The sequence below is a fragment of the Rattus norvegicus genome, chromosome 8 (genome assembly GCF_021556685.1).
Source record: "Rattus norvegicus strain SHRSP/BbbUtx chromosome 8, alternate assembly SHRSP_T2T, whole genome shotgun sequence".
Taxonomy (NCBI): Eukaryota; Metazoa; Chordata; class Mammalia; order Rodentia; family Muridae; genus Rattus; species Rattus norvegicus.
The window spans coordinates 74,062,560-74,089,248 of NC_141541.1; the positions used below are offsets into that span (position 1 = coordinate 74,062,560).

General features: G+C 41.1%; 1 protein-coding gene across 9 annotated transcripts in view; it reads right to left on the minus strand.

Moving 5' to 3' along the window:
- Window positions 1–279: 279 nt before the first annotated feature.
- Window positions 280–26,689, minus strand: part of Trip4 (thyroid hormone receptor interactor 4) — a 90,190-nt gene continuing 63,780 nt past the window's right edge. For 6 of the 9 annotated variants that reach the window (NM_001433738.1, NM_001433742.1, NM_001433739.1 and 3 more), the window contains 2 exon segments: window positions 280–4,429; window positions 10,456–10,558. In NM_001433738.1, the coding sequence (NP_001420667.1) occupies window positions 4,362–4,429; window positions 10,456–10,558 (171 nt within the window). In that variant the 3' untranslated portion in view covers window positions 280–4,361. 9 annotated transcript variants of the gene reach the window in all.

The window sequence follows — 26,689 nt, forward strand, 5'->3', positions numbered from 1 at the left end:
ACTGGTGCCATTCTAAATAGCATGTGACTTATGTGAATCATAAGGTCCCTTCACTCTCCCTTGCTATCTCCACAAAAAGAAAAGGAGGGTGGGAGGGCTGACAGCTTAAAGATGAACACTAACCGTCTAGTCTAGGAAAAAGTAATAATACCCTTTTAGTCAATAGTCACACTGTTCTTGGATAGTAAAGGGACAGAACTGACTCGGGGACAGCCAACTTTCCAATCTATATGCTATATTACAAAATGAGGGTTTACTTAACAGAGAGGAAAAACAGGGTTTAGTGTTCTATATTTCTGTGATTTAATTAAGTGTTTAACATTGTAGAAATAGACTAAAACAATTGGGGGACAAGTAAACAGTTCTACTTAGCTTTTAATCAGTTAGCTGACTCTGACTAAAGACAAGGATCTAATGCATAAGACAGTAAGAGAATCTCAGGTTTTGACTTCTTATATCTCTAGAGCAAGTATTGGCAAAATAATAGCTCAAAGAACAAATCAGATTCACCACATGTTTTGGCAAATCCTATGAGTTAAAAACTAGTTTTTACATTTTAACAATAATTAAATAGAAGAATATATTTTACAACACAAAAATTATATGAATCTGGTGTGGTGGTACAGACTCCAGCACTTGGGAGCTTGCTAAATTCAAGGTTAGGCCTGGGCTTGAACTGGGCTTACACAGAGAGACTGTCTCAAAAGAGAGTCTCCAAAAACAAACAAACAAACAGTTTTACTAGATGGAGCCAAGCTTACTTACTCACATTCTCCACGGATGTATTTGCAGTTCAACAGCAAACTGAATGGTTTATAAAACCAAAGCCATTTGCTACCTGCTCTTAATGGAATGACTGCTAAGCCCTGCCCCCTGCTGTTCAGTTCAGAAGTCACCAGCTACATATGAGCTATTAGGGCACTGAAGATACAGTGACTGAACAAATGAGGCTTTACTTAAAATTGAATTCAAATTTAAACAGAGTGTGGCCAGTGGCTACCATATTAGACAGCACAACTCTAGGGAACCACCTGCTTCTGCATCCCAAATGCTGGGACTAAAGGCGTGCAACCACCATGTCCAACTAGACTCTTCTTAAGTCTAATGTGTGCTTTTCTACTCATGCCCAGAACTTCTTTCCTGACACATCTCTCTGTGGATTTGGGTACCCCCTTCTCCCCCCTTTTCCCTGACTCTAATCTCAGGTACTTTTTACTGGGATTTGTTTCTGGGCTATCCCATCTTCACAACTGAAATTCAACATCCTGTCAGTTTACATTTCCTCTCTTGTGTTCACACACGTAAATGGACATTTATTCAAGTTCATTGTGACGAGGATGGCACTGTGGCTGTGTTCTTTTTTCTCTGCAGGAGAGAAGTAGAAAAGCTCTCTGCAGGCTGCATCCCTTGCTGCCTTGGAGCTGTTGGTGTGGATCGCCTCCTCCCAAACGCATTCACAGAAGCTGAGAATAGCAGATGTATGCTTGCTATTTGAATCTCAAGGAAGAAAATATCCTTTATCACTGGACTGACTTCCGTCCTCCCGGCCTGACAGACCCAAGTTAGCTGATTTCTCCAGATTAGTGGCTGAGCTGGTCAAGTGAACAGCCCCATGCCATCTAATCGTGGCTAGGCCCCACATGGCATTAAACAAATCCTCTAAATTAAATGGCCACCACATGAATGGGCTACAAGAGAGACAGTAATTAAAATGGAAAAGATTAAGTGTCATAAATCATAGAAGCCCGTAACTATACTTATTTGTAAATGTAATCTTTGAAGTGTCTCACATTTACATGCTAGGGGGAAAATGGGTTTACAATAAAATTCCAGTTTAAAAAGAAAAGACAGGACACTTAGTTCTCTGTATTAGCTAAAGAAGAAGAAAAAAAAATCCAAATTCTTTTTCTTTTTTCCTGTGTGACAGGGCTTACTATATAGCCTTTACTGGCCTGGAACTCAGAGACCACTTGCCTCAGCCTCCTGAGTGCTGGGATTAAAGATGTATACTCCCATATCTGGCCAAATTCTTAACTATTCTAAGTACTTCTCTAAGGATAAGATCTCATCAACTCTAATAATTTCTGATATGCACTATTATGAGCTCAAATAAAGGAAACTGAATCTTGTCTGGAAAAAAAACAAAAAAAGCCATTTCCTTTACTGTATAAATTAATGGCATCTTAATTCAGTCATTCAAAAGGGAACACAGAAGCAGCAACAGAAAAGCAACTCAGAAACTCAGAACTTCCTTAGGCAAAACTACCCCAGTGTAACAGGGCCAGAGAGAAGTGTCATAATACACCACAGGCTATTCTTGGACAAGTTTGGACTCAGGCTACTAAGAGTTTCCATCCGACTTTAAATTATACTATTCATCAGTGAGCAACTGAGGGCCATCTACCCGCAAGCTTCTCCCACACTTCCTCCCTTGGGTCTCAGCAAACAGAAGAGAGACCTTATACTACCACTACCATGTGAACCAAAGACAGACTTTCTCAGCCTAACCATGAAAAGGAGAAGTTTCCAAGTAGTCCTGCCATTTATTTATGTGGTTCTGGCTGTGTATTTGAGAAGCTGAGGTGGGTTCTCACAAACTTGCAAAGCTTGGGCTGAGGAGGTAAGCTGTTGACATTCCTGACTTTTTTCTTTTAAGGTGTGCACACAAATTATCCACATAGACAAAGTAATCTATACTCTTCTGTACAAAGGCTGTCTTCAAATAAAAGAGCAGAGAACCCCCCTTCCTTGTCTTTTCTCATTCTATCTTTCAACTTTATTTTGATATTAAGAGAGCCAGACAATTTCAGCATAGAATTTGAGGTGCTACTGCTTGGTAAACTATTAACTACAAAATAAACACAGTTTTGCCTTCAACAATGGTAGGGTTTCCAAGAGGCCAAAAAGACATCTCTGAGGTTAGTACATGCCATTAACTGTCTTCTTCCACTTTCCACACAGAGGTCCAGCAGAACAAGCGAGGGTACTGCCTGTGTGCACCACTAGGACTGGGATCTGATAGGGCTTCCCTGGGAATCCAGAGGGGTCAGTCCCCATAGGACCAATGCTATGCAACAAGCAGTTCACAGCTGAGTGAGCATTGATGTGGACCGAGTGGAGGCATTTCAATGCAAATAAATGCTGAATATGTAGGATTAAAGAAAGGGAAATCAATCTTTTTCATAATACAAGGTACTGTTTTTTTCTTTCTCACTTGCTCTTTCTTTTTTAAGTCAAGCACACAAACTGTTGGAGAGAGTCCAACATCCCCAGTGTGGTCGTAGTGTTTTAAAGAGCAGAACATTTAAAATCATGAACTTCCTAGGACCCAGCAACTGAGATCCCAGGAGCACTTTAGAAGAGCCTCAGAAACAAGTGATTCCTGAGAAGGGTTAAAGGGACCAGTGAAAAATCTCACTTCAAACCAATCCTTATTTTTCCAGGCATGGCTTTCAGGATATTTATAGTTTTAAAAAGGCTTGCTTTCCACATTAGAGGGCTTTTTGATGTATTTACCAAAGGATTGTATTTCTAGTTTTTCTCTAATTGTCCCATCTACATGATACTTTTGCAAACAACACTAACAAAATAAACAGGGCAGCTTCAGGCTGCATTAGCAGGTGGCTTCCTCACTTCCCAGTCTAAGCCATATTTTCAAACTAAAGCACAAAGAAATATGTCTTCATGTTATCTTTTCCAGAAAGAAAGAAAACCTGCTAAGGATGGGAACTCTAGCTTCCACTCTGAGAGACTTGGTTAGAAGCTGAGCATGCCACTATTGATCTACACATTGGCACTTGAGAGGCTTTGGCAGGAGGACTTTGTAAGTTCCAGGCAAGCCTGGGTCACAGAATGAGACCCAGTCTCAAGATGTCAAAAGCAGAACATTTGGTAAGAACATTCTCACTTCATCACAGGCTTATATTAAACAAAGACTCCTCCATCATCCTAATATTCTCCATTCTATTATTTTGAGAAAAAAAATTAAATTCAAAGAGTCTCTTGTAAAAATGTTAATATATGTTAAGATTTTCCTAATTACAAATACAAATCTCACAGAGGAAAATAATTTCCAATTTGTTCCTTCCTGTTTTGAATTTAGTTCTGAGGAAAATGTCAAAGACCTAGAATTTTTAAAATGAGTTTTTATAAATAACATATTTAAAGATTTTTGACCCACTACATAAAGAATCCCATCCTTTAAGAAAAAAATATACAGATTTGGTAAGAGTTTAAATTCTCAGAGACCGAAGCCTGGTGCCAAGCCTTTTAGCTTTCTACTGCTTCCATCCCAAAGGACCAGCGGATAGCAATTTAGTACACAAGACTCCACTATGTTGTATAGTTCCTTTTTTCCTGGGTCAGACAGCTTTATTCTGCTTCATTAACCCCTTCTTTGCTCCTTGATGGATCTTGGAATCCAGTTTCCCTGTAAGAGAAAAAAGAAGTCTCACTCATTATTTATTTTTATATTTGCATTGCAAATCTTTCCTGGCCTCCTAGGTCTTCTGGTTACTGTGTTCCTGTCACATTCAATTATCTTGCTTCAGGACGCTGGACATTTCCAAACTTCAGGGTTTTATTTTCTAAGAAGAAAGCAGTGGGAATACTGTAGACATAGACAGACAAACATACACAGACACACAGACACACACATACACACACACACACATTTATCTAAAGAATTTAAGTAGCTAATATTTCTAACTTTGTAGGTTATGATGTGTGATACTAACATAAATTTTCTAAAGATCACAGACCTGTAGATAAACAGAAAAGAAGAAAGGACAGGGGCATGCTATACAGAAATGCACTTCACACAGTAGGAGACCCATTCCTCTGACCTGTTAACTAGCTGAGTACAAAGCATGAACCTCCCTCACAGTGGGAAAAGCGGTTCAACTCATCCTTTTGCTGTCTCATACTTAATAGGGGGAGTGACCTGAGGCAGTGGAGTAGAATCCACATAAATGCTTTCCTGACAGAGGGTCCCTATCACCAGCTAAGGGGGTAAAGGTCATAGATTATATGGCTCTTCTAAGTGTTACACCGAGAAGACAAGCAACCTCAGCGGCTGTCAGGTTTATGCAGAGAGCTGCACTCTGGAAGCAAAGGATCCCATCTATTCGAGAACAGGTTGGTCTACGTAGCAAGTTCTTGGCCAGTAAAAACTATACATAGCATGCCTCTGCTTCAAACAAAATAAATCAAGAAAAAGAAAACAAAAACAAACAAAAAACCAAAATAAAGCCTGCTTGTGTCTCTTTTTTCTTTTTGGTTCTTTTTTTTTTTTCGGAGCTGGGGACTGAACCCAGGGTCTTGCGCTTCCTAGGCAAGCGCTCTACCACTGAGCTAAATCCCCAACCCCTGCTTGTGTCTCAAGTGATCCAAATGAGAAATCCTCCAATGATGTGATCTTGAAACTGACGCCTTGATCTACCAGGATGTAGCTTATTAGTGAAGTGTGAGCTGTCTTTGAAAGCATCTATTTCATGAGGAAAAATTTTCAAGTTCCTATTTAGTCTGAGAAAAAAAAGCTTAAAAATTTATTTTTTTCCCTCAAAAAGCCTCATTTAGGTCAACAGTGATGACGATGCTATGCTACTAATATAGAAAAGCTTCATGCAGAGTCCTGGTACAGGGCAGCCTGGCACGCTGTGAGCACATACCCAGCAGCACTGCTACTCAGAGGTTGCTTCTTTTCACTTGTTGAGCAATCGGATGTGACAGAATGAACTCTCACTAGAAGCTGGTTAATACCTGTATGAACCAGACAAGTCATTCAGCCTCTCTGGATTTCAATGGCCTCATTTGTCCAATTACGATAAGAATGCGTGTTCTAACTGCTGCACAAGGAGCCTGGGAGAAAACCAGCCTCAGCCCTGCACGTTCCTTTAGGTCTCTTTCCCTAGTTTTTCAGGGCTGCACCTGCTTCTAGAACAGCAGTACACCTTTTTCTGTGCTACCCAAATGCTATCCATAATGTCACAACACCGTTGATTGTAATTTGGGCTTTAGAATGTGGGCATTCCCAGTGACTTAGTTCTTTCATCCCATAGGCCGCCTCACTGGGCATGTGAATGTGACAGCAAGCTGGCAAAGAGCCCTATCTCAAGACAGATTTTCTTTTGTCTCCCTCACAACACTGAAGGGACTGTCAACTGGTAGGTGGTCAATAAACACTTTCATCAAATAAATTCAACAGAGGTGGGAACAGAAGGGCCAGTTCAAGGCTAGACTTAGCTCCGTAGTGAATTAAAGACCAACGGGGATCATATGAGACCTCGTCTCAAAGACAAAACAAACAACCACAAAAAACAAACGGAAAAAGGCAACTAACACAGATTTTAAATCCTCACTAAAACTGAGTCCACTAAGTAACACAAAGCAGCAGATAAAAGGTGGTGGTACAGAGTGAGATTCGAGTAAGTATCAAGTCTTCTTCCGGCTTTTACGACACACTAATGTGAGAATCTGGGATCTACTGAAGTCTCCAGATATCCAGTTCTCAGTATTGCCTTGGGTTTTTTTTTTTATTTTAGGCTTGTTCCTCAGATTTCCTCTAGCTGTGTAAGGATATCACCTCGTCATTTCCATTCTTCAATTTATTTTCAACTAACAGGAGAAAACAGACTACACCCTACTTAACGACCCTTTTTAGTGCCATGATATTGTGTCCTAAAAATGAAATATAAATTGGAAATTTGTTCCTGAGGCAATTGGATAAAGTAAAAGGAACAGAAAAACAGCCAGAAAGATGAGAAAAAAAGCAATTTCTGAGTTGGTGTGGTGTCTCACACCTGCAATTGTAATTCTCTAGGGAGTGAGGCAGGAGGGTCTTGAGTTCAAGGTCAGTCTAGGTTTTACAATGCAGCTGAAGTCAGCTTAGACCACACACTAAGACCCTAGAGATTCTATCTCAAAAAATGCAAGCACAGGGGCTGGAGAGATGGCTCAGTGGGTAGGAGCACTGGCTGTTCTTCCAGAGGACCCAGGTTCAATTCCTAGCACCCACATGGCAGCTCACAACTGTCTGTAACTCTAGTTCCAGGGGATCTGATACCCTCACACAGACATACATGTAGTCAAAACACCAGTGCACATAAAATAAAAATAAATAAATCTTAAAAAAACAAAACAAAACAAACAACAACAACAAAAACCCCACAAACTAAACTTGCCTAGTTTGATCTTGGAAGCTAAGCAGGGTCAAGCCTGGTTATTACTTGGCTGGGAATAACTGAGAATATCTGGTTCTATAGGCTTTAATTAATTAATTAGATTAATTAATTACTTGAATCTAAACCCTCAAAACTTTCCTAAACCTGATTACTTAGCACAAAATCAAAAGGAGTGGGTAAAACCTAATTCATAGAATTGTTGAGATTATGGTTAACATGTGCTTTCTATAGACCAAGCACACTAAGACATTTAATTAACTAATTAAAATAATAATTGTCTCTGTATTTGTGGCGCTTTGGCTCTAGAATCCTCACAAATATAAAACTCCATAGGTATTTTATGAGTCCCTTACATGAAATGGTATGAGGCTTACATGCATTCTATATCTTCTTGTATAATTTAAATTCTCATTATAGATTGTCATACTTAATACAATACAATGTAAATGCTTTGTGAATAACATTTATTATTTTTAAAAGATCTTTTATTTTATGTGAGTGTTTTTGCCTGTGCGTATGTATATGTACCACATGTGGGTTTGGTGCCCACAGAGTCCAGAAGAAAGTGTGAGATCCCCAGATCCCCTGGAATTGGAGTTCCAGCTTTGAGCTGTCATGTGTGCTGGGAATGGAACTTCTATCCTCTGCAAAATCTCTTAACTTGGGCTGGAGAGATGGCTCAGCGGTTAAGAGCACCCGACTGCTCTTCCAGAGGTCCTGAGTTCAATTCCCAGCAACCACATGGTGGCTCACAACCATCTGTAAAGAGATCCGATGCCCTCTGTATCTGAAGACAGCTACAGTGTACTTATATATATAATAAATAAAATAAATCTTAAAAAAAAAAAATCTCCTAACTTAGCCAGGTGTTTTGTCACATTATCCCAGTACTCGGGAAGCATTAAAGAAAGCCAGACTAGTGTCAGCAATCTGTGAACTCTTAACAACCTTTCATATCTGTAACATCTAACCACATGACGATTAAAAGAATCAACTCTTAAGCCAACTGGGTTAAAGCAAGGAACTCAGGCTTCTTACAGAGGAGGCAGCCTTACCTTTTATTTTTCATTGTTTGTATGTATGCACGTATGTATGTTCTATGTATGTATATATGTATGTGTACACTGTATGTGTATGTATGATCATGCATGCCATTGTAACACTGTGTACATGTAATCAGGACTCAATCCTTTCCTTCCACCAAATAGAGATTGAACTTGAGTTTTCAGGCTTGTCAGTAGCACCCTTACCAGCGGAGTGACCACTATATCCTAGAGCCTAGTTCTTCTAAGATGTGGATTCTAACCTTAGCATTATAGTATACATCTATAATCTTGGCATTCTGAAGGTAGAAACAGGAGTTCAAGATCATCCTCAGCTATCCAGAGAGTTTAAGGTCAGCCTGGGCTACCTAAGACTGTCATAAAGACTTGGGTTAATATAGTGAACATATATCACATTCTCTTCAGAGTAGTAATAATGTTTAGTTTTTTGTGTTTTTTCAATATTTTTACATTTAATACATAAAGCATTTCAGTACTCAACATATCTATAATCTCAACACTTAAAGAGAGTGAGGCAGGAGAATTGCTTTGAGTTCTATGCTAGTTTGGACTACATATAGTGAGACTGTCTCAAAACAAAACATACCAAATCATATGAAACAGATGAGCAAGAAGTTACAAGGGGGAAAAGTGTTAGTCATGATTCCTATAACTCTCATAGAGATTTTCATGTGTTTTGTAAGATATAATGCAGTATTTTAAATTTGGGGCTGGAGAGATGGCTCAGTGATTAAGAGCACTGGCTGTTCTTCCAGAGGATGGGGTTCAATTCTCAGCACCCACATGGCAACTCACAACCACCTATAACTCAGGCTCCAGGGGATCTGATACCCTCGCATAGACACACATTCAGGCAAACACCAATGCACATTAAACAGTCTCAGGCTGGCCAGCAGACCAGGTTCAAGACTTTTGTCACTATTGGGGACTACAATGGTCACAATGGAGTTGGTGTTAAGTGCTCCAAGGAGATAGCCGCTGCCACCCGAGGGTCCAGCATCTTGGCCAAGTTCTCCACTGTCCCTGTGCTACTGGGGGAACAAGATTGGCAAGCCCCATAAGTCTGTGCAAGGTGACAGGCTGCTGTGGCTCTATGCTGGTACGTCTCATCCCTCCCCACAGAAGAACTGGCATTGTCTCTGCTCCTGTGCCCAAGAAGCTACTGAGGACGTCCAGTATAAATGACTGCTACACATCAGTGGCTGCACTGCTACCCTGAGCAACTGTGCCAAGGCCACCTTTGATGCCATCTCTAAGACTTACAGCTGCCTGACCTCTGACTTCTGGAAAGAGACTGTTCTCCTTATCAGGAATTCACTGATCATCTTGTGAAAACCAACACCACAGTCTCTCTGTTCAAGGATTCAAGCTCCAGCTGTGCCTACCTACCACATAAGGGTTTTTATACAAGAAAAATAAAGTGAATTAAATCTGTTTAAAAATAATAATAAAATGGGGCTGGAGAGATGGCTCAGCGGTTAAGAGCACTGACTGCTATTCCAGAGGTCCTGAGTTCAATTCCCACCAACCACATGGTGGCTCACAACCATCTGTAATGGAATCTGATGCCCTCTTCTGGTATGTCTGAAGACAGTGACAGTGTACTCATACATAAAATAAATAAATCTTAAAAAGGAAAAGAGATTTCTTAAGTCTTAAATAAAATAAAAATATTGAGACAGAAGCTCATGAACTTCAGACTGGCCTACCAGGTTTCTTTTCTTTTTTTGTTTTTGTTTTTTGTTTTAGAAACAAGGTGTAATTGTAGCAGCACAGGAGACTGCTCTGGAAATCCCTAAGTAGTGTGATAACCACGAACTTCTGATCCTCAAACCTCTACTCTCCTTAGTGTTGGGTTTACTGACACCCAATTAGCCATTTTCTGTAGTGTTTTGTTTTGAGTCCCACTTATACAGTACCAGCTATCTTCACACTTACAGTCCTACCTCCTCCTCCCAAATGCTGAGATTACAGACTGCAGTAGCAAGTCTAGCTCACTGATAAGTAACATGTAATGTGTTGGGGTCCTGCACAAAAAGTTTAGAGCAGTTTGCTATCGTGCCAATAATTATACACCAAGGTATACTTTGAAAAGCCATAGTATAATAAATATATCATTAATGCTATTGATAAACATAATTTTCCCAACACCAAGTAGAACACTAAATACAAAAGAATGGTATTTGAGATCATCAAAGATGATGACTTACAGATTTTAGGATTTCCTTTAATAGGGAACTTCACAACCATTTCCTGGGGATTTTTGCAGATGAAGACAAATGGAGAGTCAGACTCTTGACTGATGTCCGGGAACTGGAAAGAAAAACATTCAGGCTGGTTGAGACAAATGTGCTCTCCAGTTCACAGACCAGGAGGACTGTGCTCAACAAACAAGAACAGACCTCTACCTTTCTGCAACTCTTAACATGGTAGTACACAGGCTGTTGCCCGCCATCTCTGGCTTCCAAGAGTAGAATCGGCTTCACAAACAAAGGATGATTGAAATTTCTCAAAGAGATTGAGAACTGACTGTTCTTTTAACACAACCAGTCATGAGAGTCAGGGATGTTGGGCAGCACCCTAGGTTCAACCCAATGGAAGCTCTGGAAGACTTGAGGAAATTAAAGCATTTATGGAAATTCTGTCAGAAACAGTATACACAACCCTATTCTTACTAAGGGGAAGGAAGATGATTTATTCTGAAAGGTTTGAGCATGTAAAGGCTGTTCAGCTGGGTATATTCCAGACCTGCTTAGGGAGAAAGGTAAGCAATAGGACTTTCTGAAAAAAGTCATGCCACAAAACTAATTTTCTTGTATAGTTAAAAGAGTGGTAATTTTTTAAAATTTTTGTATGCAAAAGCAGACATAACCTAAAGTAAGACTCTGCCAGCTACATAATGACAGATTAGGGAACTATTATGGGTTGGCAGAAATATTCTCTAGCAATGCCCAGATGATCTGATTTTCATTATTTCTTATCTTAGGATGTCTATCGTGCAGCATGTGTGATAAGTGACTGATAGGCATCTCGGTCACACTTAGTTACCACACAAGCTCTTTTCCCAGTAACTACTATGAAAAACAGAACTTTATTTCTTATTTTCTTAGTCACCTTTTAAGATCTACCCTCTCTGGTTGGAGAGATGGCTCAGTGGTTAAGAGCACTGACTGCTCTTCCAGAGGTCCTGAGTTCAATTCCCAGCAAGCACATGGTGGCTCTCAACCATCTGTAATGAGATCCGATGCCCTCTTCTGGTGCGTCTTAGGACAGCTACAGTGTACTCATACATAAAATATAAACTTAGTATCAAGTATCAGTCACAAACAACATACTTATAAACAAAATGGAAATATTTGCAGTAAAGGAGCTGGGAGGATAGATTAGTAGGCACACTGAGTGGAGTGGGACAGAGACTCACTCATGCAGCTCACTGTGAGCTTACGTCTGTGAGCTCCAGGTTCTCAGAGGATTAACTCTCAAAAAGCTGAAGAGGAACTGAAGAAGACTACCAATGTGTGTAGGCCAAGGGACAAGTTTTGTGAGCTGGTTCTTGCCTTCTACCTTGTTTCAGGGCAGGGTCTTTCTTGTTACTTCTGTTGCTGAACAGCATTCTCTCTTCTCACCTTAGGAATGCTGGCACTGTGACTGTGGATGTGAGCTACCACATCGAGCTTTATGTGGTGATGGAACTCAGGTGATTGTGATTGTGTTACAAGCCTCTACCTACTGAACTACCTCCCTGGCCTGCATTTATTTACATATTTTCAAATCTTATTTATTTATGTTTGTTTGTTTGTGAGACAGGGTCTCTTTACATATCCCTGGCTATTCTGGGCTCACTTGTAGACCAGGTTGGCCTCCAACTCACAAAGGTCCATCTGCTTTTGGAGTGCAGGGGTTAAAGGTGTGCACTTCCGCACCCAGCTGTTTTTAACCTGCTATAGAACTACTCCTGTAACGGTCACTGCTAACCTCCATGTTGCTAAATTAAATGATCAGCTCTCAGTTTTATCTTAATTATGCTATCCTGGAAAATCTGACAGGCTGTCTCTGCCTCTCCAGTAAATGCTGGAATTAAATTAGGGATGTGCTATCACACCTGGCTAGCCCATTTATTTAGCATATATATTTTTATGGTGTTAGGGATCAAATCCAAAGCCTCGCATATGGTAAGCAAATGCTCTAGCATTGAGCTACATTCCTAGCCTGACAAATTTCTATTCCTCTGTCTTAAACATGATCCCCACTTAACTTCCAAAGTATCATTTTCTTCCTAGTTTTCCTATTTTTTGGCTGTTTTTCATCTTCCAGCCTTAGCTGCATTTACAATCGTGTTGCTCTCCTTCAGTGTAACAGCAATCTTTCCAAGGTCCTGCAAATGCAAATCAAAACACAAGGAGGATGGTTCAGCGGGGCAAGATACTTGCTGCACTGCTAAACCTAACGCCCCGAGTTTCAGCACACACAGTGGAAGAGGACAACTCCAGGTAAAGTTGTTCTCTGACTTCCAAGCATGCCCTGTGACATATGCTTCCCACATTCCCACATACAAGGAGTGTGTGTGTGTGTGTACCCATGCACACACAAATCACCACAATGAGATACCATTTCATACTAAGATGGCCTACATGTGACAAAAGCAAGAACCAAAAGGTGGCACAGGTATGAGGAGGCAGATCCCTGCTGCATTGCTGATGTAAATGTAAAGTGCCACAGCCACAGAGGAAAACAGTTCGAAAGCTCCTCAAAAGGTTCAGCAGAGATTTATCATTATCCCCAGCAACAGAAAAGAAACTGAAAGCATCTCAGATGGCTACTTGCACACTAATGTTCTAAGCAACACCAACAGCGCTATAACAGCTGAATAAAAAAATATTAAGACTCTACCTCCATCAGAGTATTTTCCAGTTTCCAATCTGAGAAAGACAGGAAATGCTGAGACATTCTACAACATGAGAAAACTATGGAAGCATGGTAAATGAAATAAGACATAAAAAGACAGATTCTGCATGATAAAAAGGTAATTAGAACAGGCAAAGTCACATGGATAGGAAGTAAAATAGGAGCAGTTAGCTGGATAAGAGGGTAAAAAGCAAGCATCGCACACAAAGGTAGAGGATGGGTGTGATGGCGCACACCTTTGATCCCAGCACTTAAGAAGCAGAGGCAGATGGATCTTTATGAGTTTTAGGCCTACCTAATTCATATACAGAATTCCAGGATACAGACTGTCCATAAATGAATGAATGAATGTATGTATGTATGTATGTATGTATGTATGTATGTATGTATGTATCAAATAAATAAGTAAATGTAGCAAAGATACTAGGTGCCCTCTTATTTTGTATAAAGTTGCCTTATAACCTCCACACAAACACCATGATTTATATGCTTGTGCATATGCAAGCACATATGGTGGAAGGAAGGAAGGAAGGAGAGAGAAAGGGCTGGAGAGATAGGACCTAAGTTTGGCTCCCAGCACCAAGGTAGCACACATCTGCCTGTGACTCCAGTTCCAGGTTATCCAACATTGTCTTTTGACTTTCATGGCTCCTGTACATAGGTGGTGTACATACATACACTCAAATTTTAAAAAAGAAATGAAACATTTTTTTTAAAAATGAAAATAAGTGGCTGGGCATAGTTTAACTCCAGTACTAGGAAGGCAGGTGGATCTCTGTGAGTTCGAGGCCAGCCTAGTCTACTAAGTGAGTTCTAGGACAGTCAGAACTACTTAAGTGAGACCCTGTCTCGTAAACCAACTCTCTCCCCGAAACAAAAAAGTGAGCTAGCGGTTATATCAGGGAGTGAGAGGGGAGAGGGGGGCGACTATGATTTAGTAGGTGTGGGTTGGTGGTTAGGATATCAGGCAGTGACAGTAACTATACTCCATTATGAACATATTTAATGTCATTGAACCGTAACACATAAATATGCTTAAAATGGAAAAGATTTTCTTCTATAAAGTTTATCACAATAAAAGTAAAAGGTTAAGAGCTCAGGTTAGGTGCTGCAGAACTTGGTTAGGGGTTAAGGGTACCTCCTGCTCTTTCAGAGGACCAGAATCTGCTTCTAGCACCAACATCAGGCAGGTCCAGGGGCTCTAACACTCACTTCTGGCCTCTACAGGCACCTGCACACATGACATACATATACATTTAAAAACCACTTCTCTAATGTTCTGTGAAACAACTCAAAGAAGCAATAGGATGAATATTTAAACATAATCCAAAGATATACTAATTTGATATTTATGTGCTGAGAAATGATGGTAGAAAAACAAATTTTTATTTTCCATAATTAAAGTGTTTCTAAAACAGAAAAAAAAAAAAACACTTCCTATGGATAGTAAGAACACTGTAATTCAGAAGAGAGCAGTCTGGTGTCTGAGTAAAGAAGATCCAGGCAGCACTGGTAAACCTTGTATAGTGTGTCAAGCACAACACAAACTGTGTACCAAGGCTATGGTGAACTTATTTGATACAGCAATGGATGAGGTCTGCCAGAAACAGCTATATTCATGTGAATTTTAATTAATTTCTGGCATTTTCAATTCAGAAACCTTTTATATTGTTAAATTTCTCTCAGCTCCACATTCACTTTCATATCCCCAAAAGGAGGGGCTGTGACCCAAATCATCAGAAGTCGAGTTTGCCTCTGTACCTGGCTTCCTAGAATGTTTTAAAGCCTTACTACAGGGCTTCATCATGTTCTTCCTTTAGGACTTTGTCCAAATGTCAATTCTGACATAAATCTCTCCCGTCCCCACAATTTTAAAAATCAGCAGTAGAGTGCTTGCCAAGTACACACAAGGCTCTGGTTCAATAACCAGCACCAACAAAAATAAGTAATTAAAACAAAATGAAATCACAGCACCAATTGCCCTATAAATTTAGCACTTTGAACCTCTTTCCTACCTATCTTTTCCCATAGTACTTACCATGATGTGATAACATAAATTATTTATATTTTTTGTTTCCCTTTACCAAGATGAAAGCTTCAAAAGGGCAGACATTTCCACACCCCACCCCTGGAGGGGTAGGGATGGCTCAGTGCCTAAGAGCATTTGCTGTGAAGGAAACGGGGCTAGGAAAGCTTCAAGTTTAGTGGGAGACTGTCTCAGAAGATAAGACTGATAGAGGAAGACACCAGATGTCCTCTGCTCTCCCTCTGCTAGGACCAGACACAGCATATATTAGGCAATCAGTGAATAACTGTTGAATACTGTTGGCATCGAGGGGCAGCTGGGATCATGGGCCCTTTACCACAACTTCCACTGAACTTGAGAGTGTTCACAAGAAATAGAAATGAGGAACAAAGCAGTCCACAGACGGAGGCCTATCTATTATGGGAGAGATTACTATGCCTTGTCACATTCACTAAAGAGAAGCCCATTTGGATAAGCCTTGTATCTCCCAAGAACATAACCCTTGTCCTTGAGGTCTGGACACTAAGGACCACACTACAGACACATTAAGGGATACTTAGTTGGCCCTGGTAATGTGGGCCTCTAATCCCAACTACTGGGAAGGTTGAGGAAGGCAAGTACAAGTTCAAGGTCTGCCTGGGCTGTAGAGAGAGTTCAAAGAGAGCTTGGGCAACTCAGTGATACTGTATCAAAATGAAAAAGTATAAGCGAGGTTGGGGATATAGCTCAAAGGTGATCTACCAGCATGCAAAATGCCCTTGGTTCAATGCCCAACACTGTGGAGGGGAAAAAAAAGGGCTTTGTATCTCTGGTCGAGATTTACAAAGAAGCAAAAGCAGCAGGCTCAGCGAGAATCAATCATCAGGGGTAACAAAGAGCACAAATACGCTCTAATGCCACATGCAGCTCAGATGCTACGTTTAAGGGTCACTGACAGAGCATAATAAACAGGTCAGGAAGTAGGAGCTGTATAATGAAGGAACAACCCAACGTTGGCCAAAGACTCTGGTCTAGAGAGACTTCTCTCTGGAGTTCCAGCCAGAGGAGGGCTACCTCTCTTTCATGCCTCATAACTTTCATAGCTGTCTAACACAACAGGTAATTAACTGCCAAACAGCTATTTCTTCTCCTCTCTGGGGAAACTGTTCACTGGTCATTTAGAAAACATTTCTTTAGTCATTTTCATAGCAGAGAGGAAAAAGGTTAGTACTATCTTTGGCAACTACTACTGATTTAGAGCCAAATAAAAATTTCTGCCAAACTCATGAAGCCCCCATTTTGTCCTTGTGTTAAAATGATCAGTAACTCGTTAATTATGTCTCTCTTCCCAACAGATCCCCAGGTGAATTTTATATACACATTGCAGAGTGAGTGAGTGAGTGTGTGTGCGTGCGTGCGTGCGTGCGTGTGTGCGAGTGTGTGTGTGTGTGTGTGTGTGTGTGTGTGTGTGTGTGTGTGTGTGTGTGTGTGGTGGTGGTGGTGACTTGAGCATGATGGCCAAGCACTATCACTGAACTATAGCTCTAGCCCATGACTTATAGAATCTTTTTCCTGTCTCCTGATGACAAACAGCAAAAGCAAACACTTAAGAAACAGTTCACATACACCACCACCCCACCCCACACATGTGTAGCAGATGCACAGTTTGGTCTTCATGCAGGTCCCCAACAACTGGAGTAAGAGCTGTCCCTGAATCTGTTGTCTGTCTGTGGATTCCATTCCCCTACCTGGACTGCCAAGTCTTGTCTCAGGGGGAGAGGGTGTGCCTTGTCCTGCAATGACTTGGTAAGCCAGTGTGAGGTGACACTCAGGACTTTCCCTCTTCTCAAAGGAGAAGGGGAGGGGAATGGAGGAAGAGCTGTGTATGGGGCGGGGACTGGGAGGAGAAGGGGGCTGATACTGGGATGTAAAATAAATTATTGGTGAAAAAAAGAAGCAATTTATTGACAAGAACATGTATTTGCTGGGAGGAAGGGGCACAACTAGATAATATATGAACCAGGCTCTGAAATCCAGTTAGCTGAAAACTGACTCCAAGATTGAGGTAAGGATGCACAGAAAGGCAGTGTCTGATAAAGATGGCAGCCACAAGCACTGCAGGTCTAAAGAAAGAGAGCATCCTGACAGTAACTGCACCTTTGATAAACATGGCAGGTGTTAGGAATGGCTACAAGCAAGATGTTTTGTTTGTTCGTTTTGTTTTGTTTTTCCCTCTGGGTAGCCCTGGCTGTCCTGGAATTCTCTCTGTTGACTAGGTTGGCCTCAAACTCCTAGTGCTGTGATGAAAGGCATACAACCCAGAAGGATGTATTTTATATGTGTATGAAACTATTAATAAAAAAATAATAATAGTTTTAACAGTAGTTCTCATTTACATTCCCTTCAAAGTGGCTGGTAATCCTAAAACTCTAGAGGTTAACACATCAAAGCCAGGCATGGAAACAAATGCCTGCAATCCCAACATTAGAAAGTAGAAAAAAGGGGCTGGAGAGATGGCTCAGTGGTTAAGAGCTTTGACTGCTCTTCCAGAGGTCCTGAGTTCAATTCCCAGCAACCCCATGGTGGCTCACAACCATCTGTAATGAGATCTGATGCCCTCTTCTGGTATACATGAAGACAGCGACAGTGTACTCACATTCATTAAATAAATAAATAAAAAATAATTAAAAAAAAAAAAAAAGAAAGTGGAAGCAAGAGGATAAGAAATCCATGGGCAGCACTGGCTAAAGAACAAGTGTGGAGAACACCAGACCTACAGGAGAACATGGCAGTCCAACCAAGCAACTAGCCTGACATCCTGAGGGATGGAACATTACCTTAAAGTTCTGCTCCTTAATCTTCATCCCAGTGCTTGTTATAAGTGACAATATATACTTAATTCTTTTCTTTTTGCTTCATTAGTATTTATTCAATATATGGTTATATAACAAAATATGAGAATAAATTTGCTATGTAACACAGAAGACTAGATGATAAACCAAGATGTCTTCAATAGAATGCCAGAAAGTGAGGCCACAAGTCCTTCTAGGTCAAGCAGCTCACCTCTCCAAAGCCTTGGTTTGTTTGGGGTAAAATTAACCTGTCTCATCAAACACTTGATTCTACCAACACCAGGCCCGTTGTGCTTGTCCCTCTGTTGTCCAACTCTCCTATCATTATCATGAACTAGATCTCTACATGTCCTTACACTGGACTACAGCAGTCTTTCCACCTTCAGAATCTTTCTGTCCGTCTTTCACATTTTGACCAATGAGTTTTCCTTCGGCAGGGTTCTTATCACCTTACTGCTTCATAAAAACTTTCAAAACACTCCTCCACACTTCCCAGCTCACTAGAGAAACAGACCCTCCCTCAGTGCTCCATCATCCTGGACAGTCTACCATCTGACCATAACGACTCCTGTCTGCTGGTGCTTCCTCTTTACTCACATGCTTTGTGAGCCCAACAGATGGGCTTGCCACACTAGCCACGCAGACCCTGACTTCCCGCCCATGCCTTTGCTTCCATTATCTCCTCACCACTTTGGAATGTGCTTTTCTACCAACTACAGAGGACAATTTCAACACCAAATCTCAACTCTATCATCTTTTGCCATTTAGGTTACTCTAAGTTTTTTTTTTTTTTCTTTTCTTTTTTTCAGAGCTGCGGACCGAACCCAGAGCCTTGCACTTGCTAGGCAAGCGCTCTACCACTGAGCTAAATCCCCAACCCCAGGTTACTCTAAGTTTTATGTAGGGTAATGATACTTAGTTTAGAAAGTTTTGGTGTTGTTTATTTTGTTTTACTTTATGTATATGGTTGGTTTGTCTGCAAGTATGTCAGTGTACCACTGAGGCCAAATGTTAGAACCCCTGCAACAAGAGCTACAGACATTGTGTACTAACATGTGGGTGCTGGGTACTAAACCCAAGTGTTCTGGAAAAGCAGTCAGTGCTCTTAACCACAGAGCAAATCTCCAATATCTTATTGGGAGGCACAGAACTTGCTTTATGGACCAGTATGGCCTTGAATTTACTTGAGATCCACCTATTTCTAATTCTCAACTGCTGGGATTAAAAAGTGTGTGCTACTGAGCTGGGTAGTGGTGACACATGCCTTTAATCCTAGCACTCAAGAGGCAGAGGCAGGCAGAACTCTGTTAGTTTGAGGTCAGCTTGGTCTATAAAGTGAGTTCTAGGACAGCAAGGGCTACACAGAGAAACCCTGTCTCACAAAAGTGTGCTTCCATGCCTGTCCCAAATTGTCAAGAGGTTTAGGAAATAACATACATGCGCAGGAGTGTAGCACATAGTGATGAGTATGATATTGTTTGTTATTATTATCCAAAGTGAATACAAAGATATGGAATTTCTTCTGACTAGAAATTATATTTTCCCTCCTTCAAGTCCTGAAAAGGTAGTCTCTCCCTCCCTCAGGCCTTGCAGACTCTTAGGTCTCACAATGCTACCAGGCTGGAACTTTGGAATCCTGCAGTCTTCTTGCCTCAGCCTGAAGAATGCTGGCATTATAGGGTTGTACCCCCATGCCCAACAACTTTTGGGCAGAGGCTACGCTAAGTGCTGCAGTACCCGTACAGCATGCTTACTGTGTTTACTCCAGCAACCACAGCAAACACAAAACATCTTCACTTCCGATCTTAACACACCTATCTAGTAGACTTGCAAACATTCAAGGGCAGAACCTACGGCTGATTTTTATCACTTCCTTTAGTATCTACAATGCTGTTGAACTTATACTGGAAACACAAATATTTATTGATGGGTGGATAATTACATAAGTAAATATTTTTCCTTCCTTCCTCCCTCCCTCCCTTCCTTCCTTCCTTCCTTCCTTCCTTCCTTCCTTCCTTCCTTCCTTCCTTCCTATGCAGGATCTCACTATGTAGCCGTGGCTGGCCTGGAATAATACAGATCTACCTGCCACTGCCTCCTCACGGCTGGGATTAAAGGCCTGCATTACCACTGCTGCTATGTAAGAAAGTCTTAAGAAATTTATGTTCATTGTCAAGTAATGAGCTATTGGACGGGCAAGATGGCTCAGTGTTGATAAAGGAGTTTGCTACTACGCCTGATGACTCTAGGTTTAATTCTAAGGGCCCAAACAGTGAAGAGAACTGACTCCTGCACAATGTCCTCTAATCTACACACATGTGATTAATGTGCCTCTCCCCAAATACATTATTTACTATATATGTGTGTATGTATGTGTGTCTGCGTATGCATATGTGCTCCTATGAGCACAGGTTCTCACAGAGGCCAGAAGTAGGTGTTATATCCCCTGAAGCTGGGGTTACAGGCAGTTGTAAACAATCTGATGTGGGTGCTGGGAACCAAATTTGGGTCTCCTGGAAAAGCAGCAAGTGTTCTTAACTGCCAAGTCATCAAACATCCCAGAAAGAAAGAGAGAGAGGGAGAGAGGGAGAGAGGGAGGGAGGGAGGGAGGGAGGAAGGAAGGAAGGAAGAACGGACGGACGGACGGAAGGAAGGAGATCAATCGATCAACCTGGGCAAATGCCTCAACACTTCAGAGTACTTATTGCTCTTGCAGGTTTGGTTCTTAGCCGTCCATTTCCAGAGGATATAACACCCTTTCCTGGTCTTAACCAGCACCAGGAATGTATGTGCTATACATACATACAGAATACATACATACACACATACATACATACATACATACATACAATACAAACAAAAAAAGCTTGTAACCATGAAGTAAAATTAGTAAATATGAAAAAGACAAGCAAATATAAAAAACCTTGTAAAAAAAGGTTACTACTAAGAATTTATTACAGGAAAATGGGCATGGTGGTGCACACTTTTAATCCCAGCATGCAGGAGACTGAGGCAGGCAAACCTGGCCTCCACAGGAAGTTCCAGGAGAGCCAGGGCTACACAAAGAAACCCCATATCAAAATAGAAAAGGGGAAAAAAAAAAAAAGCTGGGCTGCGGTGGCACAAGCCATTAATTCCATTGCTTGAGAAGCAGAGGTAAGTGAATCTCTGTGAGTTCAAGGTCAACCTGGTCCTCACAGCTAGTTCCAGGGCAGACAAGGCTATACAAAAAAAAACCATGTCTTGAGGAAAACAAACAAACAAACAAGCAAACAATTACTACTGGGGCTGGAGATGAAACCAGGCTCCATTCCCAGCGCCCACATGGTGTCTCACAACCGTCTCTATAACTCCAGTTCCAGGGAGACTGATGGCCTCTTCAGGATTCCACGGGCACCAAGCAGTGCATATATACACACAGAATTTATCACATAGAGCATTAGAAAAAGTAGCATTGGGGTACAGAAATGGCTCAGGAGTTCAGAGCACTGCTGTTCTTCCAAAGGAAGAACTCACTTTAAAGCATAAGCATGCACACGCAGAGTTATTACTTAGACCATTTTCAAGTGGATGCTTGGACTCAAACAGCAAGCAACAATAACCACAGTATGTTCTGACTACTATAACTCTAGTGAATGTTCTGGTCTTCCTAAACATCCTATTATAAATTCTCTCTCTTATTCAAGTGACCTGTGCTTGGAGGCTGTTAATGACATTTTCCCCCTTTGTTGGGTCTTAGATAACAGCTCTCAAGGTCTCTTAAAAATATTCTGGGTCGACACCTCTGTCTCCTGCACAGGATACTTGTCGACCCGGAGATCCCCTCTCTGTAATAAACCTCGCCTTTGCTTATTAAAAAAAAAATATTCTGAAGTACATGTACAGGTAAATTCTGCATTAGACCTATCAGACTAATATGAGAGTTTGGTTTTTCAAGGCTAGAAGTCAAATCATATATACTAAATGTGCTCTGCCTCTGAGTCATACCCCTATTCCCTCACAGACTTTAATTCATATATATTGATTCATAGATTATACATGAATTATATACATTATACACTATATATATATATATATATATATATATATATATATATATATATATATATATATAAAGACTATGTAGCCCATTGTCAACCTGAACTCATTCCTGAGTACTAGAATGAACCACCACTCCTTGCCTCCCTCACAAATTTAAAAACAGAATGTAGAAACTTGGTATTTTCATGGCTAAGGAGTTCATGTTCTAATTCTCGGGTTCAGAAGACCCATCAGTGACAGAAGAAGCTCACAGTTTCCACACAAAGTGGCTTCTGCAGTCTTCCTGACATCTGTGCTGCTTAAATGGTTGTAGGGTTGTTTTGTTTTGTTGATTTTTGTCTTGTTTTATTTGTTTGTTTGGTTTGGTTTTTCAGAACAAGGTTTCTCTGTATAGCTCTGGCTGCCCTAAAAAGAACTAACTCTGTGCACCAGGCTGTCTGCAATTCACAAGAGCCACTTGCTTCTGCCTCCCTTGCTGAGTGCTGGGATTAAAAGCATGCCAGCCTGGTGCTTCGATGCTATTAAATAAGGTGGAAGAAGTCATATTCTTCTCTCCAAGAGACTGCAGTTCTACTCTCAGTGTCAATTACTAGAGAGGGGCACCCAGCAGAATCTTTCTCAGCATAATTCCTTGAAGATAGGATCTGGTCTGTTACAAAAGCCTTAACATCAAATAGACTAATGGTCTGAAAGCTGGCGCGAGAGAAATGGATTCTGTTGGGAAGAAATAGAATAATCAATGACCTTGGAGATTTCAGACAAATCTGAATTTCTTTTAAAGGCAGGGATATAAATAGCACAAAAAACACAGACCTGTAAAAACAAAGGCCACCAACTCAACTCCAGGGCTGAAAACTTGTTAGGTCTGGAGAACTACTCACAACCACAGCTGCTAATGGTTATGGATTTGGCAATCAAAACGCCTTTGTTAAAAAAGTTTTAACTGCCTCTCTATTGAGGTTACAGACCACAGCCTTGATGCATTGTTGCAGTCAACATCCTCCCTGCTGTTCTTGAGAGCTTACATCTGCTGCTGGCAGATAAAGTGCTGGCAGACAGCAGGGGCTCCTTCCAGGGGAATACAGGAGCAGCTCTGAAAAGATGGCTCTCATCTACCTATCTCTCTGTCAGCATGCAGCCCTTTCTCTACATCTCTTCCTGTCTGGGTTCGTCCCCTGACATTAGTCAGAGGAGGGTTGAGGGTCTAGTGGGAATCTTTTTTTTTCCTGGTACAAACTAGACATGCGGGCTAAACTGGCTTTAAAAGATAAAAGGAGTGGGATATCATTTGAGATGTAAACGAATGGAATGACTAATTAAAAAAAAAAAGATAAAAGGAAGACAAGTTCTTAAGCCTGTTCAGCGCATACTTTTTAAAGGACACTTACAATGTAATGCACTTGATTTTACTTTTTTTTGGGGAGGGGGGATTACAAGAAGGGTGTATCCCTAGCTGTCCTGGAACTCGATCTACAGAACAGGCTGTCCTCAAACTCAGAGATCCACCTGCCTCTGCTTCCCAAGTGCTGGAATTAAAAGTGTGTACCACTATTGCATGGTGATTATGACATGGAATGAGTCTTTCTGTTGTTCTTTACTACTTATGTAGGTATTTATGTGCTGTGAGTGCCTGCATGCCAGTGCTCCTAACTGCTGAGCCACCTCTCCAGTCCTCAGTTCTTATTCTTTTAAGAGAACTAAATAGTCAATCTAACATATTTTAATTTATTAAAGACAGGACAAGGGCTGGAGAGATGGTTTGAAGGTTAAGCGCACTGTCTGCTTTTCCAGAGGTCCTGAGATCAATTCCCAGCAACCTCGTGGTGGCTCACAACCATCTGTAATGAGGTCTGATGCCCTCTTCTGGCATGCAGGCATACATGCAGGCAGAATGCTGTGTACATAATAAATAAATAAATCTTAAAAAAAAAAAAGAGGGCAAAAATGTGAGGTCAGCAATAAATTACCCAGTTTGTTTGGGCAAGGAAAACATTAGCAGCAGAATGTTGAAGAAGACTGTGGTACAAGTCACATAGGAAGTTAGTATCAGCTAGCCGGAAAAAAGTTGGTAGCACCAGTTTTTCAAGGAAAATGGACTTCAGCTGGTTGATAAGAATAGATGTTGAAATGCTGAAGACACAGGGCAGAAACTGTTTTCTGGATGGTTCTTTCTCAATAAACTGAGCTTACAGAGGATAAAGGAAAGCCTGGCATGTGCATCCTAAATTGTGCATGCCAGGACTATGGCTCTGTAGTGTGTAAACAAAGGGGAGCGGAGAGGAACTCAGTGGTAGAGCATTTGCCTAGTATGCACTAGGTCCTGGGTTTGACTGCTAATGCGGTTTCAGGGAGAAAAGTTTTAGGAACACTGTACCCTATTATCTACCACTCAGAGAGCCTTAATTGATACTTGTATATTAAAGACTCTGAGAAACTCTACGGTAAACAAATCTGTTTAATCCAAAGATGTTTCCTAATTTTAATGTGCACTAATTTTAGGGAACACCTACATAAAGTATTTTGTGAAATCCTAGGATAGAAAGATTTCCCCAAAATACCAAAAATTAGTCTAAGAGTGGTAGAGCACTTGCCCAGAATGAGAAAGACCCTGGGTTTAATCCAGTGTACTATATAATGAGAACTTTGATTTCTTTAAAAAAAAAAAAAAAAGTATGTCTTCATTTTAATCCCAGGTGAAGGATATGGAGCGGCTTCAGTCTGTCCACACTTGCTGACTATGTTTTGCTTCATGTTCTAGCAGAGGTGCGATTTCCCCAGCCACAGATATGTCTGGAATTATGTGACAATTCTGGGGACTTTTCAGAGGGTATATAACTGCTAGGGCCCCAAGACTCATGGTGGGTTATTGTTGGTTGTCATTTGGTAAATACTCATATGTAAAGATGAAACAAGAAATTAGATATGCTGACATCGAAGATCAAACTTACCCCAAGGAACTAAATGTCTCTAATTAGCAGGAAGTAATCTAAGGATCTTGTCAACCCCTGAATTTATTCAAGGGTCTCTTTCATTCCCTCTCTATTCTTTTTTCTCTCTTATCTAGTGTTAGGGGTTGAAGGATAGAAGAAAAGGTGTGGAGAAGGAGAGAAAAAAGAAGAACCCACAAAGTAGCAAAAGACTGGTTATAGTACCATAAATCAAACACTGAGACGTCTCAATGATAAAGTGATTGCTGCTGAAAGATGAGGACCTGAGTCTGAAGCCCTAAGATTCACACCAAACACAGAAGCACCTGTAATCCCAGATCTTCTACTGAGGGTTGCAGTGGGCGGAACAAAAGACAGGTACCATTTTTTTTAAAGTGACAGGATCTGAGTTGGAAAGATGGCTCAGTGGTTAAGAGCACTGACTGCTGTTCCAGAGGTCCTGAGTTCAATTCCCAGCAACCACATGGTGGCTCACAACCATCTATACTGAGAACTGGTGCCCTCTTCTGGCCTGCATACATATATGCAGGCAGAACACTGTGTCCATACTAAAAAAAATAAATCTTAAAAAAAAAAAAGTAACTTGAGCCATTGGAATGGAGCAATGGCTCAGTGGTTAAAAGAGCTTCCTGCTTGTCCACAGGATCTAAGTTGTCTCCTACTACCCAAGTTAGGTGGCTCACAACTGCCTATAACTTCAACTCCTGAGGACCCTGACACTTGTGGCTTCGTAACTCATGGGTACATACACATCTAAAACAAGTCAATTCTTTGTGGCACTCAGGTATATCATCGCCTACCTGCCAGCTGGTGAGAAGTTTGCACGTTGGTGCTCCTTTCCCTGAACTCAAGAGTAATCCAGGGAAATGAGCCCCTGCCAATCCCAGTTGGCAAGGAGGACCCCAATTTCCCATGTAGGGCCTGGCCAGCATTTATGGGATAAAGGGTCCTCCTAGCTTACAAAGTAAAACTTTGACCCTTGGGCAAGCACTCCCTTGAAAGCGACTCTCGATCCCCTCCCCTTCCAGGCTTTTGCAGCTGTTTAAAGAAACTCTCAGGCCTGGGTAGAGACGCTTTCTGATGAGTCCAGGACTCACTATACACGGCCTCTAGAGAGTCTGAGTGATGACTTGGGCATCTAGCCTGGCAGAAATTTTACGTGTTGAGATTATTCTCAGGATGCCAGTATGAATAATTCAATACCTCCCCTCATGGGTAACTTTGTTTTCGAACTCAACTTCTCTTAGCTATGAGGCACACACCAGATGACAGTACAGCCCTCGATCCAGTTAATGAACTTTCTTAGATAGAAATACTGAGATAGACTGGGTTGCTATTCCTCTAACTCCTCCACCTTTATTAGAGAGTTTCAGGACATTACTCAGTCTCATAGCTTGACTTTCCATGCTGTGCAGATGATGTGCTCTATTTAGATGTAACCAATCAATATAGCCCTCAATCTTGTCAGAAGTCTGGTAATTATTAATATACTTAAGTTTATGACAGACAGAATCTCCCGAAGCCTTTAACAGTTTGCCCCACAAGGTCTCAGAAGATAAGAACACCTTCTTTAAGAGTGTTTAAGAGTTCACCTGGGGGGCTGGAGAGATGGCTCAGCAGTTAAGAGCACCGTCTGCTCTGTCAGAGGTGGTTAAGAGTACCGTCTGCTCTGTCAGAGGTCCTGAGTTCAATT